At 44.7% G+C, this 18,784-nt stretch overlaps 1 protein-coding gene across 1 annotated transcript; it reads left to right on the forward strand.

Moving 5' to 3' along the window:
- Positions 1–6: 6 nt before the first annotated feature.
- Positions 7–18,444, forward strand: CRNKL1 (crooked neck pre-mRNA splicing factor 1). The gene is made up of 14 exons (XM_055430614.2): positions 7–137; positions 1,694–1,846; positions 2,691–2,782; positions 3,587–3,745; positions 4,318–4,484; positions 9,326–9,504; positions 10,636–10,806; positions 12,374–12,565; positions 13,205–13,264; positions 13,943–14,023; positions 14,753–14,992; positions 16,081–16,182; positions 16,626–16,874; positions 17,901–18,444. Exons 1-14 carry the CDS (start codon positions 87–89, stop codon positions 18,084–18,086), a joined length of 2,082 nt encoding a protein of 693 aa, XP_055286589.1. The 5' UTR covers positions 7–86; the 3' UTR covers positions 18,087–18,444.
- Positions 18,445–18,784: the final 340 nt, after the last annotated feature.

An 18,784-nucleotide genomic window follows, 5' to 3' on the forward strand; every position in this document is an offset into this window, starting at 1 on the left:
TGTTGTCGGAAAGTTGCGCGGTGTGGGCGAGCCCTCGGGGAAGGTGTTCTGTGGTCCCGGGCTCGCCCGCGGTCGCCGCTGCAGCCATGGCGGCTTCCACCGCGGCCGGGAAGCAAAGAATCCCCAAAGTGGCCAAGGTGAGCGGCTCGGGGCCTTATGGGAGGAGGCCGGGGACGGGGTTGGCCCGGCCTCGGTGGTGCCCGGGGCGGGAGGCTTGTGGTCCCGGGAGCTGGTGGTCCCTGAGCGGGGGCCGCGGGCGGGGAGGGCCAGCCGGGCGTGGGGGGCACCCCGCGTCCGCGTGGTCGTCATGTTAGAAGGTGTTTATCTGGGGGAGGAGAGAGTTCTTCAGCACAGACCCGCTGAACCAGACACTTGCTAGGCGCTGGGGCTCCGGGTAGAGCGTGCTAAGAGCTACCCTCCGTAAGGGTAGAATTGCAGCCTTGCAAAGGCTCCTGAGCCCCAGAGGAATATGCCGTGGCTTCCTGGGCTCGTGTAGCGGTCTCCAGCGCAAACTTTCCCGGGGAAGTGATGGTTAAGCTGTGCTGAAGTGGGTAATAGGAGTCAACCCCGGGTGATAGTGGAAGGAGTGAGAAGAGATGACAAGGGCTGTGTTTTGGCTGATCTGACTTTTTCCGTCCGCGGTTAATACTTCGCAAATGCTTAATATGTGACAGCATTTTTCCTAAACGTTTGCACATACTCTTCCGTCCCGTCTTTCTCCAGCTCAGATGACTCTCTGGAGCCTGTCCTTTAGATACCCGTTTGGATGACTCCCGGAGAGAGTGCATAGAAAGCACTCAGCACAGTTTGTGGCACTTGATGTTCATTAGATAGGTGCCCTCAGCATCGTCATTGCACACTTGGCATTAAATACTTAGTATTTCTTATAGTTCAGTTCCATAAACTTTTATTGGACTCCACAGGTCCCATAAAAATTTAATGTGAGCCACATGGATAATTTTAAGTTTTCTCATGGCTACAGTAAAAAAAAAAAAAAAAGTCAAAACAGGTGACATGAATTTTAATTATACTTTTTGTTTAACCAGTGTAGCCAAGAGTGTCATTTTGTTATGAATACAAAAAGTTTGATTGGATAATTTATTCTTTTTTTTTTTTTCCCCATACTAAGTCTTCGAAACCCCTTTTGTGTTTTACACTTGCAGCCCAATTTGGACTCACCAAGTGTGATTCATGGCTGCTGTGTTGGGCAGTACAGCTCTAAGACCTCAAGAAGCTTACAGTCTAATGATAGGAACTTACTGAATATGTCTTTGACTTGAAAGGCCATGAAAAATCAAAGATGGTTATCCATTTGGGGCCAAGGCAGAAATTGTAGGATTCTGTAAATAGAGGTTGAAATGCCAGTTAAGGCATGGCACACATCTTGATGAGCCCTCTGGTGAGAGTTTTACCTAGGCATCCTCAAAATTTATTATACTAATCTAAAAGAGAAATGTTGTTTTTGCTACCTTTCCTCTTGAGACTTTTATCTATTGCTTTGTGATAAATACCTTGCATGAAATAAAAAAGTTTGTGTTTTAGTTTCATAGAGAAATGGGAGCACGTCATGCAAAGGGGGCATCTTGTAATAGTGTTTATAAAGTTCACATTCTAAAAAAAAAAAATTCATTTGTTTCTTAAACTTTGTGTGAAAAGTATCTGCTAAAAATGGAAATGTCTCCTGTGTTAAAAGGTGAAAAACAAAGCCCCAGCTGAAGTACAAATCACTGCAGAGCAACTGCTAAGAGAAGCTAAGGAGAGAGAACTTGAGCTTCTTCCACCTCCCCCTCAACAGAAGATCACAGATGAAGAAGAGTTAAACGATTACAAACTACGGAAGAGGAAGGTTGGTCTGTGTGGTTTGTTTTAGTCTGTCAGTATCATTAAGAATTTATAGACCAGAGTTTGAAAAGTTCCTCACTGATTAGAGAGACTATAAACTAAGAAGAGTTTAGTGTTTCTGGCCACCTGCGTAGTGTGACTTCTGTCCACCAAGTAGTTGCATTATCGCTAAACTTCATAAAATATACCACGAGTTGTCTGTCTTCCATTAAATCCACCACGGACAGACTTTTTAGTGCTGAATCAAAGACAGGTGGGAATTTACCAGCCAGAACAACTGACAGCTGAGGAAGGGCAGAATTAGTGAGATTGTGTCAAATTCTTCTGTCTGTAGTGGCCTTCTGTGCTGGGAGGTAACACCTGGGGTAGAGCCGAGAGACTACCCAGGGATCTGATATGACCTCCCCCACCCCAGGATGTGGTATTATTTTTTTTTTTAAATCCTGTTGCTCATCGTGTTGTATCTACATATTTAGTTATCCTCAGTAATATCTGAGACGTTACTGAGAGGACTTAAACAGTCAGAAACGCTTTCTCATTAGTAACACGTGTACAGTATATTAAAGTACCAGTTAGTTGTTACGGGCAATAAGAGAAGATGTCAGCAGTTCTACTAATAATTACATTTATCTAAAGTTTTCTTTTTGTTTGCCTGTAAGACTTTAAAGAAACGCTTGTGACTTTAACCTTCTTCAGTGGGTTTCTTATCTCTCAAGGATTCCAGAATGTAATTTCTCTTAAATAAGAGCAAAATGAATAAATTTCTTTATAGAAAAGGGTTAATAGACAAAAGACAACGTCATCTTTAGTTATTTTCCCTTTAATTTGACCCTTTTGCCTTTTGCCAGACTTTCGAAGATAACATAAGAAAAAACAGGACTGTGATTAGTAACTGGATAAAATATGCACAATGGGAAGAGAGTCTAAAGGAGATTCAGAGGTAAAGTCACTGAGCATGTAACTGTGTAAATAGAAATTCCTAAGTTACCAGATGCAAAAACATAGACGTTAAAGTACGTGTAAAACCGTGTGCCTCTGATAATAATAAAAATTTTCAGAGTTTGTTCCTTGGGACCCTAGGGTGCCTTTGAGGGGCCTCAGGAGCGCTGTGGTGGGCTGGTCCTAGGGGGGAACAGTGGAGGAGACTCTCCAGGTGGATCTCGTCACCAGCACACACTCTGCAGCCAGAGAAGTGCAGTTCCATCCATTTTCTCTGTATTGAGAAGTTCGGTTTTTTTGTGTGTGTGTGTTTTTTTTTTTTAAGAAAAATTGTTCCATTCAAAACCAGTGGCCAACAAAATGAAATCATGACCTGACCCTTCCTGTTGTCCCACTCTCCTGTGTTCTCCCAGTATTCCCCCTGCCCTGGCCAGGCCCAGAACTCACCACGTCTCCTCACCCTGACACTGGCAGGGAGCCCCCCTCCCTACCCACCCTGGTCTTGGGAACTTTTCCCAAGTTCTCACCTACCACTTCACTAACTTTTCCACTTGACATTTTTCTTTCTTTCCCCTCTGCTTCCTTTTGCAGACCTTCCCTGTAACATCACATTGCATTGCAATTACATGCATGTCAGTCTTTCTCTAAAACTTACAAGGTTCCTGAGAACATGATATCTGTTCACCTTTTTATGCCCAGAACCTCGCTCACAATAAACACCTGACAAGATAGCCAAGACTTGGAGGTGGTTGCCAGGTGTGTTGCATGTGCTGTAACTGATACCCTCCAAATCTGGCTTCTCAAGGGCTCGATCTATATATGAACGTGCCTTGGATGTGGACTACCGAAATATTACATTATGGCTGAAATATGCCGAAATGGAAATGAAGAATCGCCAGGTCAACCACGCCCGGAATATCTGGGACCGAGCCATAACGACTCTGCCTCGAGTCAACCAGTTCTGGTAAGTTCCTGATCTAATGAAATGGCTTTTTGTAGACTAAATTTCCACATTTTTTTGTGTACATGTGTTTATTTTATATTTATTTATTTGGCTTCATCCGACTCTTAGTTGCAGTATGTGGGGTCTTCATTGTGATGCATGGGCTATTGTCTAGTTGTGGTTCACGGGCTCCAGAGCGCACAGGCTCAGTAGTTGAATCTTGCATCCTACTTTTTCTTTAAGCATACTGTTTTTTTAAACATTACTGTTTAATGTTCTTTAGTCTTTTAAGTCATAATCCCAATGTATAATTGCTGTGTAATCAAAACTGAAATTTTGGTTGCAATCTTTTATACAAAAGAATCTTTTTGTTGAACTAAGCAACATTTGAGGAGAAAAATCCTTTTTTCCCAATGTTTGATCCTTTTCAGATTTATATTTTAATAGGAAAAACATGTTTGACTTCACCTTTTGGGAAGATAAAGCCCTGACTCTTCATGTGTTAACAAAGTTAGAGCCAGTGATTGCCAAAGACCATTTTTTTCCGAAGTCATTTTGACCGTGACCGATAAGTTCAGATGATTCTATTGAAGGTACAAGTACACGTACATGGAGGAGATGCTCGGGAACATCGCTGGTGCCCGGCAGGTGTTCGAGCGCTGGATGGAGTGGCGGCCGGAGGAGCAGGCCTGGCATTCGTACATCAACTTCGAGCTGAGATACAAGGAGGTGGACCGGGCCCGCACCATCTATGAGCGCTATATCCTTTGGACGGGTCTGCCTGCTGCACTGCCAGGGGGCTGTGGTCTGTCTGGGATACATAGTCACTGATGTTGGCCCAGAAGTCAACTTCTGCTTCATAGGTTGCGTTTATATTTTTTAGGGGACATAGTTGTTCAGAACAAAAGTTTGTGGTCTGGATAATTTTGTCTTTTCCAGGGAGACTTGGGTTTGTTTATACTTTGGCATTAACACTGTAGTTAGTTGTGGAAGTTAATACCGTAAAGCCCTGTTTGCTCTGGGGTGTATGTTGGTCATGGGCACCGGTACTGGAGTTGGTCTAGAGGTTTACTGTTTACTAGCCATGTGATCTCGATGCGTCAGATCACTCCTTGGAGCCTAGGTGTCCTTATCTTTATTTTTTTAATTATTTACTTATTTATTTTTGGCTATGCGGGCTTTTCTCTTGTTGTAGCGGGTGGGGGCTACTCTAGTTGAGATGTGCAGGCTTCTCTCATTGCAGAGCGCCGGCTCTAGGCACGCAGGCCTCAATAGTTGCTGCTCCCGGGCTCTACAGCACAGACTCGGTAGGCGTGGTACACAGCCTTAGTTGCTCCGTGGCGTGTGGGATCTTCCTGGACCAGGGATTGAACCAGTGTCTGCTGCATTGGCAGGCAGATTCCTTACCACTGAGCCACCAGGGAAGCTCCTTCATCTTTAGAAGGGAGGTAAAAGTCCCTGCTCTGGGCTGATTGTGAGGAGGAAGGGGATGGTGACGGGAAAGCCCCCTCAGCGGTGCTTGATTCTTGTTTCACTGTTCTTGTGCTGGTTTATCGCCTGCTTGCTAGCGTTTATTCATAAATCCACAATCAGTATTTGTGGCACTTTGGCAGTCATTTGCAGACAAGCCCAGAGTGATGAAAAATTTGCATCACCCGAGGCACTTGGTCCCAGTGGAGGACAAACAAGACAACACAGTTTGCCTTCCCGTCTCTGCCCACCTGCAGGGCTGGCCATGGCAGGGAGCAGGAGGGGCAGTGCAGGGGAGGGAGATGCCCCAGCTCTGGGCCAGCTGGACAGGACAGATTCTTCCTGTGGCACTGGTTAGTGGGCAGCCTTAGGCATGTCACTTAACACTTCTGAGACTTGTTTTCTCTTTGCTAAAATAAAGAAAAGAATTTGCCAACATTAGTTTTTAGGATTTAAAATCACAGTCTGTGTGAGATGTGTATTCATATATGTGGATATATATATATATATAGTGTATATGTGTGTGTATATCATACATACATATTTCCTCTGGGAGTAGTGATTTGGTATTCTCCAGGCAGAGTGACTTCATAGAGCATAAGTACCGTGAGATACAAGACTCAACTTTATTATGTAATTTTAACATCTTAACTGTGACTATTCATTTTGATATTACTAGTTTAACAAAAGCATGTATCACACCTGCTCTGTGCCATGCGTTACTCTAAGCACTTTACAGATCCTGCTGTTGAATCCCTGTGACAGCACTCAATTCAGGCACTGCTTCCTTCTGCAGATGAGGAATCTGAGGCAGGATAGCACCTCTCAGGTGCTGGTGAAACTGGGATTTGAGCCAGTCAGCCTCAGAGCTGGTGCTCTTTAATCACTGCCCTAACGGAACGTGTTCAGTTCAGTTGCCAGTCATGTCCGCCACTTTGCGACCCCGTGGACTATAGCCTACCAGGCTTCTCCGTCCATGGGATTCTCCAGGCAAGAATACTGGAGTGGGTTATCGTTTCCTAGTCATTGCCTTACTGGAATGTGTTACTACTTTGAGATTTAATGATTTCTTCAAGGAAGGTAGCTGAAAAATACATCCTGTGAAGAAGAAAAATTGTAGTTAAAAATGTCTCTGTTGGCTCTGATTATTAGTTTTCTTTTCATGACATGTTTTTTCTTTTTTCCCTTTTTTTTTTTCCTCTTGATTTTCTGGCCATGCCACACACCTTGTAGGATATTTGTTCTCCCAACGAGGGATTGAATCTGGGCCATGGTAGTGAAAGCACTGAGTCCTAACCACTGGACCATCAGGAACTTCCTCTTTTTTTTCCTTAAATCGTTATTAGAGTACAGTTGATTTACAATGTTGCATTAGTTGCAGGTGTACAGCAAACTAAGTCAAGTTTTTTATATATATGTATATACATATATCCATTCTTAAGTATCTATTTTTACGTACAGGTGGGGGTGGGGGTGTGTCTCTCTGTGTGTGTGTCTCAGTTGTGTGTGTCTATGTGTGTGTCTGTGTCGCTCAGTTGTGTCTGTGTCGCTCAGTTGTGTCTGACTCTTTGCAGGCCCATGGACTGCAGCCCACTATGCTTCTCCGTCCATGAAATTCTCCAGGCAAGAACACTGGAGTGGATTGCCGTTCCCTCCTCCAGGGGATCTTCCTGACCCAGGGATCGAACCCAGGAGTCCTACAGTGCAGGTGGCCGCTTTCCCATCTGAGCCACCAGGGAAGCCCAGTAGTGCTTGTATGTTCATTCCAGTTTCCCAGTCCCACCTCCCCCCACGTTTCCCCTTCCGCAACCGTAAGTTTGATTTGGGGATCTGTGAGTCTGTTTCTCTCTGCCAAACAGTTCGTTTGTGTCTTTTTTGTTGTTGTTAAATTTCACCTTAAGTGATAAACGGTGTTTGTCTTTCTCTGTCTGACTGACTTCAGTTAGTATGACTGACTGCATTTCTTCTTTGAAGAAAAGTCTACTTAGATCTTTTGTCCATTTTTTGATTGGGTTGTTAGTTTATTTGATAATCTAGGTTTATCCATGTTGATGCAAATGACATCATTTTGTTCATTCTTATGGCTGAGTGATATTCCATTGTATGTATGCACCACATCATCTTTATCCATTCTTCTGTTGATGGACATCTAGGTTGCTTCCATGTCTTGTCTATTGTAAATAGTGCTGCAAATTAACATAGTGAACATTGGGGTGCATATGTCTTTTTGAATTAGGGTTTTCTGCAGGTATATGCCTAGGAGTTGGATTGCTGGATCATATAGTAATTCTGTTTCTCGTTTTTTAAAGAACTTCCATACTGTTCTCCATAATGATTGTACCAAATTATATTCCCATCCACAGGGTAGGAGGGTTCTCTATTCTCTGTGTCTGCTCCAACATTTATTGTTCACAGATTTTTTTGATGATGGCCATTCTGACCAGTGTGAGGTGATACTGATAGTTTTGATGTGCATTTCTCTAATAATTAGTTATGCTGAGCAGCTTTTCCTGTTTTTTCCCCATCTGTCTTCTTTGGAGAAATGTCTATTTAGATCTTCTGTCCATTTTTTGATTGGGTTGTTTGTTGTTTTATATAGAACTGCATGAATTGTTGGTGTATTTTGGAAATTAATCCTTTGTTGGTTGCTTTATTTGCAAATATTTTCTCCCATTCTGTGGGTTGTCTTTGCATTTTGTTTATGGTTTCCTTTGATGTTCAAAAGCTGTTATGTTTAATTAAGTCCTGTTTGTTTTTTGTTTTTATTTTCATTACTCTCAGAAGGGATTCAAAAAGATACTGCTGTGATTTATGTCAGAGAGTGTTCTGTTTTCCTTTAAGAGTATCTGGCCTTATATTTAGGTCTTTAATCTATTTTGAGTTTATTTTTGTGTATGGTGTTAGGTAGTATTCTAATTTCATTCTTTTACATGTAGCTGTCCAATTTTCCCAGCACCACTTATTGAAGAGACTCTTCTCCATTGCATATTCTTGCTTCCTTTGTCATAGGTCAGTATGTGGGTTTATACCTGGGCTTTCTGTCCTGTTCCATTGATCTATATTTCTGTTTTTGTGCCAGTACCATACTGTTTTGATGACTTTGTAGTATAGTCTGAAGTCAGGGAGCCTAATTCCTCCAGCTCTGTTTTTGATTCTCAAGATAGCCCTGGCTACTTGGGGTCTTCTGTGTTTCCATACAAATTAAAAATTTTTTTCTTTCTCTTCTGTGGAAAATGCCATTGATAGGGATTGCATTAAATCTGTAGGTTGTCTTGGGCAGTATCGTAATTTTTGACAATGTTGATTCTTCCAGCCAAGGAACATGGTATGTGTTTCCATCTGTTTATGTCATCTTTGATTTTGTTAATCAGCGTCTTACAGCTGATCTCGCCAGCAGTAAGGGGGCTTCCCCAGGTGCGGGACTCTTTGCTCTCCTTCAGTCCCCCACCAGGGGTGCAGGTCCTGTCCCGCTTACTGTTCTCTATTGGTTTTCTTTCTCTCCTACTACGTGGATACCATCTTTCTTGTTCTCTCAGGTGTCTGAGGCCCTCTGCTGGTGTTCAGCAGGTGCTCCGTGAGAACTGTTCCATGTGTCGCTGTACTCTTGGGGTACTTGTCGGGAGAGGTGAGCTCCACGTCCTCTGCCATCCAGAGTCCTCTCAGGTGTTTTTTCCTTAATCAGTAACTCAGATATTGTTACCAAGCAGATACCACAACAGGTGCCATTTGTTGAGCACATTCTTTTGGCCTGAAATTGCAAAGAGTTTTCTACACATTTTTTCTAATTTATAGTTGACAATCATCAAATGAGGTTGGTTGTTACTATTTTCTTATCATTTATATATGATAAACTGAGGCTTAGATAAGGTAAGAACTTGCCCAGATCACATGGCTGGTCACAGGGTTCAGCTTTTCATGACTCCAAACTCCTCTTTGGATTACTCCTGAAATATGAAGAAGCACTGGAGGAGGCCAGAGAAACAAGACACTGCCCCCCGGGGAGCCATAGGTTAGTGGGTCTCCAGTCACCCCCATAGCCATAGTGGGTGTTGTTGAGGTTCTGGGTTTGGGCTTGGGTTTTTGTTCTTTAAGCCACGTTGTTCTGCCTGGTTTTTCCTTCATTCCACTCACTCGTTCTCGTGCACCCTGATGTGAAGAACTGGATTAAGTACGCCCGCTTTGAAGAAAAGCACGGTTACTTTGCCCACGCACGGAAAGTGTATGAGAGGGCCGTCGAATTCTTCGGGGACGAACATATGGATGAACACCTTTATGTTGCCTTTGCCAAATTTGAGGAAAATCAGAAAGAAGTAGGTAAACTTAAAGGAACTCGATTATATTGCAAAAGAGCTTAGAAAAGATGACTTCTTGTGCACGTTGAGTTCATTTACAGTTTCTTACTTATCCTTAGATAAAATAATTTCAAAATACAAAAACATGATTTCTCAAGGAAAACAGTGCACATCACAACCTGCAGGTTGGGAGTGATTATGGATTGTATCACAGCTGTCTTAATTTTGTGTGCTCTACTTGAAAACATATCTTTAAATCTAGAATGAGAATATTATCTACAAACTGAGAGTCATTTGATACTCTGATTAAAGAAAGGGCTTTACAAGTAATGAGCCTGGGAAACAAAAGGCCTCGAGCCCTGAGTACTGAGAACAGAATTTGAAATGAAAACAGAGATGGCCCCACAAATAAGTCAGTTGTGTTCTCCCATAGTATGTGTGGAAAATTATCCCTTCACGTAGTTCAGATAATCCAGGATGGGAAGTGCCATGTGCTGGGGTCTGAGCGCGGGGTCTTGCACAGGTCCCAGGGGTGAGTTCAGTTTCTGTCCTCAGGCCAGTGGGAGGTGTGGAGGGTCTTCAGCAGGAAGGGGTCGGATGTCGTCTGTGTGCCGTGTGGTGGCCTGTGGCTGCTTCGTGGGGAGTGTATTGGGGGAGGGCACCAGAAGTGGGATGGGGGCTTTTCACATGGTCCACAGAGAAATGGAGGTGGGTCGGCAGGGACCTGGGGAGAAGTGGAGGGCTGAGTTGAGGAGGTACAAGGGACGGACTGTAGAAGCAGGGAGTGTGGGGGTGCAGGGGAGAGGGGAGTCGGGGTGGGGGCCTGGGGGGGCCCTGGCTGAGCAGGTGCGTGATCAAGACCAGCATGGGGAGTCTGACAACGACCCAGCTGGGTGGGACTTGGGTGAGTCCGAGATGCAAGGACAGTGTCCAGCTGGCAGATTAGGTAGACTGAAATGTGGGGCTCAGTGTCTGTCCCTCCTGACCGAAGTATCTCAACAAAAGGGAGAGGGAAAACCATACTTTTGGACACTTTGAGGCCTCACAATCTAACTTGCAGGTCATGTTTTATGTCAGAGTTGCTTTCCGTGTTGTGGCTAGAACAAGAGTGCTATGTTCTGGAAGAGTAACCATCCTGTCTGCTTTCAGTTTGAGAGGGTGAGAGTGATCTACAAGTATGCCCTGGATAGAATTTCGAAGCAGGAGGCCCAGGAACTCTTTAAAAATTATACCATCTTTGAGAAGAAGTTTGGTGACAGGCGGGGCATCGAAGACATCATCGTAAGCAAGCGGAGGTTCCAGTACGAGGAGGAGGTGAAGGTGAGTGTCGCGGGGCGGCACCGATGGGCCCGCCAGCCAGTCCTCTCCCGACCCCGTGTCTGCAGTATACTGGCAGTCACTCCAGAGGGGGAGGTAAACGGGGCAGGTGGAAAAGGCAGGCAGACAGCACTTGGACTTGCTTTGCCACACGAGTGTCGAAAGTCACGGTATTGGCTGCTAACTGGACACAAAGAACTTGGGCAAAGGAAATTTGGAACCCATTTGAGCTCATTGTCTAAAGAAGATGAAAGAGTCAGAGACTGACCTAAAAGAACCATTTTTATACATTACCCTTTAGTTTAACTGCTGGAGCAAGACTATTGTAGTTACAGTTCCATCCTCCTCTCTCTCTGTAACATACTGTTTTGAATTCAAAGGTAGTAGTGTTTGCCTTTATTGCTCTGCTATGTATTTTAAAATATTTCTGCCTGGTCAAATTAATTAACATATCTCCAAACAAAGGACTAAGTGGTGGTAGATGAGGTCAGCAAAATATGTTCAAGATATATATTATTATTAAACGAGAAGGCAGGTTCTGCCATTGTGAAAGTGGTACAGTCCCATTATAATTTTAAATCTAGACATAGAGTCACATACACAAACAGACACTTAGGAGAACAGATATCTGTTTTCATGGCTGTAGATATTAGGAGCTTTGCAGAATCAGTAGGAAGCTGGAGGAGGAGGCTTGGAAAGTGGGCAGGAATCAGGCCAGTTGCAGAGAGTCCTGAAGAAGGTGGGACAGTCACGTTTCAGGCTGGCTGGGAATGATCAACCCAGTGATGGAGAGCACTTCCACAAGCCCATTCCTGCTGTCCATCTCTGTATCACCCACCCACGTGAGCCAGACTCTCGGACAGGGGTCCTTACGTTGCCAAGTACAGTGGCTTCCAGGGGGCGGGAAGGCGGGGCCCCAACTCCCTTCACTTCTGTGGAGGAGAGGTGTGCAGGGCATTGCCCAGCACAGAGCTATGCTCAAATTACCAATTGCTGCTTCATTTAAAATAAAAAACAGAAAACCAATTGCTAATCAGTTTTTATGCATTTGCCTCTAAGTCATTTTTCCATTTATATTTTCTTTTAAAAAACTTAAAAATTGTGTGTTAGTCGCTTCAGTTGTGTCCAACTCTGTGACCCCATGGGCTATATAGCCTGCCAGGCTTCTCTGTCCATGGGGTTCTCCAAGCAAGAGTACTGGAGTGGATTGCCATGCCCTCCTCCAGGGGATCTTCCCAACCCATCATGTCCCGAATTGGCAGGGAGGTTCTTTACCACTAGCGCCACCTTGGAAACCCAACTTAAAAACTGGGATGCTCCCCCCAAAAAAAGGCTGTTGTAGGTGAAAAGAGCTTTGCTGGGGAACTCCTGGGTAACAGTCTGTCCTTTCTCCATTTCCCTTTCTATTTGTAAAATCTCAAGAATGGTATTTTTCAATGAAATAGTGTAAAGTCTAGAAAAAAAGCTACTGGAGTGTAAAAAGTCAGTCTGGTGGCTTCTGTCAGTTTGCCTAGTCCAGCAGGTGCAGCTCTGGGTTCGGTTTCTGTTTAATCCAGCCTGGTGTTTCCAGGCTAACCCGCACAACTACGATGCGTGGTTCGATTACCTGCGCTTGGTGGAGAGCGATGCAGAGGCCGAGACAGTGCGGGAAGTGTACGAGCGCGCCATCGCCAACGTGCCGCCCGTGCAGGAGAAGAGGCACTGGAAGCGCTACATCTACTTGTGGATCAACTACGCCCTCTATGAGGAGCTGGAGGCCAAGGTGCAGAGCGGGTCCTGGCAGCGGGGGGCTTCTTGCCTGGGCAGCCGGCTGGCGTGGGTGGGAACTGATACCGCGGAGCCTTGACCACACAGGAATTTCGCTGTACATTCTTACAGGCCTCCCTGCAGCCATTTACATTCTTTCTGCCACGTTTTAAACTCTATACCTGTTGTGGGCACAGGCGAGGTGGTTTTTAGTTTTGATTTTTTTTAACACCTTGAGGCACCTGGATCAATTAACCAGCCCTTAGTTTCATTATAGTTGCCAGGGTTTTCTCATAACTAGGGATCACAGTTGGATTGCACATTCTTGCTCTTAAGTAGAATTTTCAGAAATTGGTTGTGTGTAAGTTAATAGGAAAAGACTAATCCTGTTGTTGAAGACTGCAGAACATCTTTGTTCCTGCCATCACACAAGAAAGCCTCTCCACTGAGAAGCTCTCACTTGGTGGCTCAGTGCTGTGGGCGGGTCTTTGACCAAAGCTTGATGCCCAAAGTTAGTTCGCTTTTGATCATAAATGGAAGTAACAGCTTGTGGAAACATATTCAGTGTTAGGGGTGTACATTTTTGTTAATAATGGTAAAATTATTGTTAGTATTGGGCGTAAATATTTTGTGCAAATTTCTTATCCTAATGTAGGATCCCGAGAGGACAAGACAGGTTTACCAAGCCTCTTTGGAACTCATTCCTCATAAAAAGGTATGTTTGCTGTAAGCATTCTGTTCTAAACACATGAAAATCCTGCATCTGTTACTTGTGAAATAATCCCGTGGAATCATACTTGATGAGCTCTTTCCCTGTGCTAGGCACCCTGGAAAACATAAGAGCAAGGTGTGCTCTGTGCCTCTGAAAACAGCTTCCAGTCTAGTTGAATGGACAGCCTTTAAGTGATCAGTGACTGATAGAGATACTAACGGAGAAATTCCGAGAGGATGGTAATGGGAACAGACTGAGCAGAGTGCACTCAGCTTGCACAGGGACAGCCAGCAGGCTGCTGGCACTGCGTGCGTGTCCACATTCCCAGGAACACGGGTGTTCTGGGAGCAGTTGACACGTGGTCTCTGCCCACTGTGGGCAGTTGGCTTTATTTCCTGACACTAGAGATAGCGAGCGATGTTGACCAAATTACTTTCTGGAACAGAGGGGCGTGTTCTGCCTGCTCACCGCATACCCGCAAAGCTGCCCCTCACTGGGGGCCGGAGAGCCCTGCGTCTCAGTGAAGTGTGCAGATTGCTCTTGGTGATTTCTGTCAGGTATTGTCAGCTTAGCTTATAAACGAGAAAATACGTCTGTCCTAGCTCTGAAGCTTTAGGGAAATTCACTTGTGGCCTTGTGTTAATTTAAGTTTAAGTGAGTTTTTGTGCTTTTGTTTTCTAGTTCACATTTGCCAAAATGTGGTTACTATATGCACAGTTTGAAATAAGACAGAAAAATTTACCATTTGCCAGAAGAGCTTTGGTGAGTAAATAAAGGATCATGATGCAGTCCTTTGAGAAGGAAATTTACATCTTAGTGCTTACAGGTTGTCCAGTCCCCCACTAAGAAGGCAGTAGAAATACTGTGCCTTTATAACCTGAGACATGTTTTCGAAAGCTGGGCCTTAGAGGAAAGATTGGGTGATAATGCTTAAATTATTCTGTTGTCAACAATGGACAGTTAGAGCTACCTGTTAACCAGATCTTTCCTGCAGCTAGAAAGATTTGATCTTAAATTGTTAGTAGTCTGATCCTGTGCAAGATTTTTGGTGTATTAAATGCACCTCCATCTTGACAAGTATTCTAAAGTTTCTCAATAGGATCAGATGCAGCTGTCCTGATAAGCCCCTGGCTGTGGGCAGCAGGGTTCGTTCATTGATAACCCCTTTATCATGGGAAGTGTTCTCCTCAGACATCTGGATTCCATAAGAGATCCTGAGAATCTAGGTGAGATTCCAAATAGTTTTCCCAACACTTCAGGAACCCTGCCTCTTACTGAACAGACCCAGTTGACAGCTGAGTGAGCTGGAGGGTTTCCTTGGGCCTCTGTCAGGAGCCAGTAGAGCAGTGCAGTACTGCAGAGGGAGTGGGTGGTTCACTGGATCGATGCACCAAGGCTCTTGCTCAGTGGAGTAACAGCTTCTCGGCCAGGTCAAGGATGTCTGCACAAGTCAGACTCACTCAGGCATCACCTCGGTGTCTTCTTTTCTAGGGAACGTCCATAGGCAAATGTCCAAAGAACAAATTGTTTAAAGGTTACATAGAACTGGAGCTACAGCTTCGAGAATTTGACAGATGCCGGAAGCTTTATGAAAAGTTCCTGGAATTTGGGCCGGAAAACTGTACCTCTTGGATTAAATTTGCAGAATTAGAGACAATCCTTGGCGATATTGAGCGAGCTCGGGCGATCTACGAGTTAGCCATTAGTCAGCCACGGTTGGACATGCCAGAGGTGAGGCATTCAAGTTGACTATGGCTTTATTTCTGACACTCACCCAGCATTACCTTAGGTAACCATCTAAGTATGTGTGCCTTTTGGAGCATAGAGACATAAAGACCTGTAGTCTTTCACTAAGATCAGGACTTCTGTTTTAGAGACAGAAAGGCAGGGGGAAGAAGCCCTCTCTAGCGGGTAGCTCAGCCCTGCCCCAATGACACCAGGATGAATTGGTATTTTACAGGTGGGCTCTTCCTGCTTTTCTGTAACATAAGGCTAAAGTGGGTGGCCAGGGCAGTGCAGTCAAGGCCACGTGAAGTACAGGGGAGGGGTTCTTCTGGCACAGATTTGCCTGGTTTAGGCCCTCACCAAATCAGGATGTTCCTGGAGACACCAGTGCCCTGGCCTGGCCAGCTACGAGGTAAGCTTGAGCCGCCAGGTGGCCTGCAGCCTGGACAACGTGAACCTCTCAGGAACCTCCAGACTTGCTTCGGTGTTCTGTGAATCTTGCTTGGGGGACTGCACTCAGTGGTTTACCAGGCCCCACTAACTGCGCTGCGCAGGGCTTTCTGGGTCGCTGGTCCCAGGAGTTGGCCTCAGCTACTCCACAGACTGGTCCCAGGTGTCCAGGCTACATCTTTCTTGTCCTTGTGCCCTGACAGGCTGTACCAAGCGAGTGGGCAGCTGGTCCCTGGATGCTTGTTGAGTTGAATTCAGACACATCAGGGAACTTAACAGTGATGGCAGAAACAGTGTACGCTGACTGACCTAGGCCCATTTTCCCCACACAAGTTCCTCATATATGGCAGGCTTATGATAGTGCTGGGTGCTTTGTTAAGTTTCTCTGCTCTTCTTGTTAAGTCCAGCATTTGGGAAATTTCAAAAGAGAATTGGAAATAAATCCAAGGTCTTTTTTCTCATGATGTAGACTCTTGGCCAGCTCGTAAATACTAGCGTTAGTCCTTGTGTCCACATACTGTGTGTTCCTTAGAAAGTTCTAGGTTCCTGGATGTTCTAGGTTGAGATGCTAGTTAGGCTGTGCTTCAAACAAGAGCATGTTGCTTTTTAATGTCAATACTGACCTATGAATTTGTCTTTCTCAGGTGCTTTGGAAATCATATATTGATTTTGAAATTGAGCAGGAAGAAACCGAAAGAACACGAAATCTTTACCGAAGATTGCTTCAGCGAACACAGCACGTCAAGGTATTCTGTGATTTGTGGGCTACCTTTGATTTTGCTCGAATCAGTAGTCTGGAAGAAATAGTGTATTTCTATATACATATATATATATAATATATATATTTTAAGTGCCTTCCTTTTATAGAGCGCTTGTGAGTCTCAAGACTTTGGAATGTTAATTTTATACCAGGCCAATATTTATACTGCATGTGAGTAACTTGGATATTGTAGGTTGAATAAAAATTAAAACTTTTTTCAGGATATTATTTCAGACACCTAATTGGATATAAAAGTAGACTTCTTCACCATTACTATATAGAAGCAGCTAGTCAATTGGTTACATTCTTTAGAATACTCGAGATGAATACAGTAGGTATGTTCAGATGTTGTCAACAAGAAATTGGCTTTATTATTATTGTTTCCTGGGTGACATGGTTAATTTGGTTTGGTAATAATTTCTTTCTAAGGTATGGATCAGTTTTGCACAGTTTGAGTTGTCTTCAGGGAAAGAAGGAAGTTTGGCCAAGTGCAGACAAATTTATGAAGAGGCTAACAAAACCATGCGAAACTGTGAGGAAAAGGAAGAGAGGCTCATGCTGCTGGAGTCATGGCGAAGCTTTGAGGATGAGTTTGGAACAGCGTCGGATAAGGAGAGAGTGGACAAGCTCATGCCCGAGAAGGTCAAGAAGAGGAGAAAGGTCCAGGCTGACGACGGGGTAAGGACTGAGCCCCAGTGCTGGTCCTCCATGCCAGCCGAGCAGAAACACCCTGGACTTTGGAATGTGTGTACAATGCGTGGCACGTGTACAGCCTGAGATCGGGGGCAGCAGCTGGGGAAGGAGCCGGTCACAGTCTGGCTGCTGTGGGAACACGGCAGGGTGTATGGTCCACCCAGGTTGGAGCCCCGAGGAGGGCTGGCAGAACGTCTTCCTGGCACTGCTGGTTCTGGGAACAGTCTGAAGTGTGTTGTTTCTGGAGCATTAGACAGGAGTTGGAGGGCACTGTAGCTCAGCCTCTGCTGCTGCTGCTAAGTCGCTTCAGTCGTGTCCAACTCTGTGCAACCCCATAGATGGCAGCCCACCAGGCTCCTCTGTCCATGGGATTTTCCAGGCAAGAGTACTGGAGTGGGTTGCCATTGCTCAGCCTCTAGGTGGGAACTAATCCAGGGGAGGCTCCGTGGGCTGTAGGAAAGCCCCCAGAGCTCTGACACGGTTGGCGTCTCCTGTGGGCAGATTGCAGGGGCTTTTGGTTGGAGAGGGTCTCTTGGGAGGCTGTTGTATCAGAGGCAGTGCTGGAATCTGGGACAGCGCACCCATGGGGAGAGCAGCCAGTGGCCGACTGGACGTGGGAGGGGCAGGGAGGGAGCCAGGAGTCCCAGGTCTGTGGCTTCACTGCGAGGTGAAAGTCAAGTAAATCTTTAGTTCAGACTCACACACAGGACTGCAAAGTGGGGTGGAGGACACTGCGTATCTTCTGGTTGACTGTGGAGCACTTTTCCTACCACGCTGTTGCTTTCAGTGAGCAGCAGCTGCAACAACACCCATCCAGCAGTAGCTACTCATTCCAGGTCTCCAGGGCCTGCCCTTGAAAGTAGAACTTTCAAAGTAGGCCTTGATGTTGTTTTGCACAATAACAAAGTTGGATACGAACCCTGGGCTCCACAGTGACAATTCTCTGCTTTAACTGAAAAATGCATTTCAGCCACAGGTTAGCTTATCTTCTGTTTTTCTTTGTCCCTGTAGTCGGATGCAGGCTGGGAAGAATACTATGATTACATCTTTCCAGAAGATGCAGCCAACCAACCCAACCTCAAGCTCCTGGCCATGGCCAAACTGTGGAAGAAGCAGCAGCAGGAGAAGGAGGCTGGAGAGCAGGACCCAGATGCAGACACTGCCGAGCGGGAAGCTGGGCCCTCCTGTTCGTATTGACAGATGTTATATTATTTTTATAAATGTATAGTTTGGAATTCTTGCAGCTCCTGTAAATTTTTGGGTATTCCACCAGTGATGAATTGATGGGGATCTTTTGACAATTACTTTTGAATTATTTTTAAAACACTCTTGGGTCAGTTGCGGGTGGGATTTATAAGTAAAGGAATTTTTCTTTAGCTGCTGGGTTTTATCTGAGTCTAAAACATTTTGTGTCTCCATCATTCATTAGGAAATCTAATTCATCTATTTTAGATGGAACTGCAGAATTTTTAAAGTCTTCTATAAAAGTTCTCAGTTACACTCCATAGTAACTTTTTTCTCGTGGTTGTCTTCATAAAGATATTTTATGCATTCACCTGAAACTTGTAACTTATTCATGTCTCGAGTCACTGGCTTGAGTTCCATCCCCAGCTCTGTCACTTAGTGTCACATAACTTAACCTTTCAGTTTACTTTTGCCAGCTCAGTTTGAAGATTAAATTAGAAAAGGAGTATACCTGGCACAGAGGGAGTACTCAGTCAAATGTTCATGCCTTGTGGAATTGGATGTGCTTGGATTAATTTTAACATAAATATCTGTACCTTCTTAATGGCCATTTATACTAAGTATTTATGAAAACACCAGTTGGAAAATAATTTACAGTCGCTACATTTCTGCACAAGGTGTTTTTTTTTAAACCAAGAACGTTTTAGTAA

The sequence above is a fragment of the Moschus berezovskii genome, chromosome 15 (assembly GCF_049115385.1).
Source record: "Moschus berezovskii isolate FMDL1 chromosome 15, NW_MosBer_1.0, whole genome shotgun sequence".
NCBI classification, from domain to species: domain Eukaryota; kingdom Metazoa; phylum Chordata; class Mammalia; order Artiodactyla; family Moschidae; genus Moschus; species Moschus berezovskii.

Bases quoted from the DNA above. Each gene is read 5' to 3' on its own strand.
- CRNKL1 (XM_055430614.2), top strand. From the start codon at position 87: ATGGCGGCTTCCACCGCGGCCGGGAAGCAAAGAATCCCCAAAGTGGCC. The intron at 3,746-4,317 runs GTAAGTTCCTGA...ATTCTATTGAAG, and splicing joins CCTCGAGTCAACCAGTTCTG to GTACAAGTACACGTACATGG. The intron at 12,566-13,204 runs GTGCAGAGCGGG...ATCCTAATGTAG, and splicing joins ATGAGGAGCTGGAGGCCAAG to GATCCCGAGAGGACAAGACA.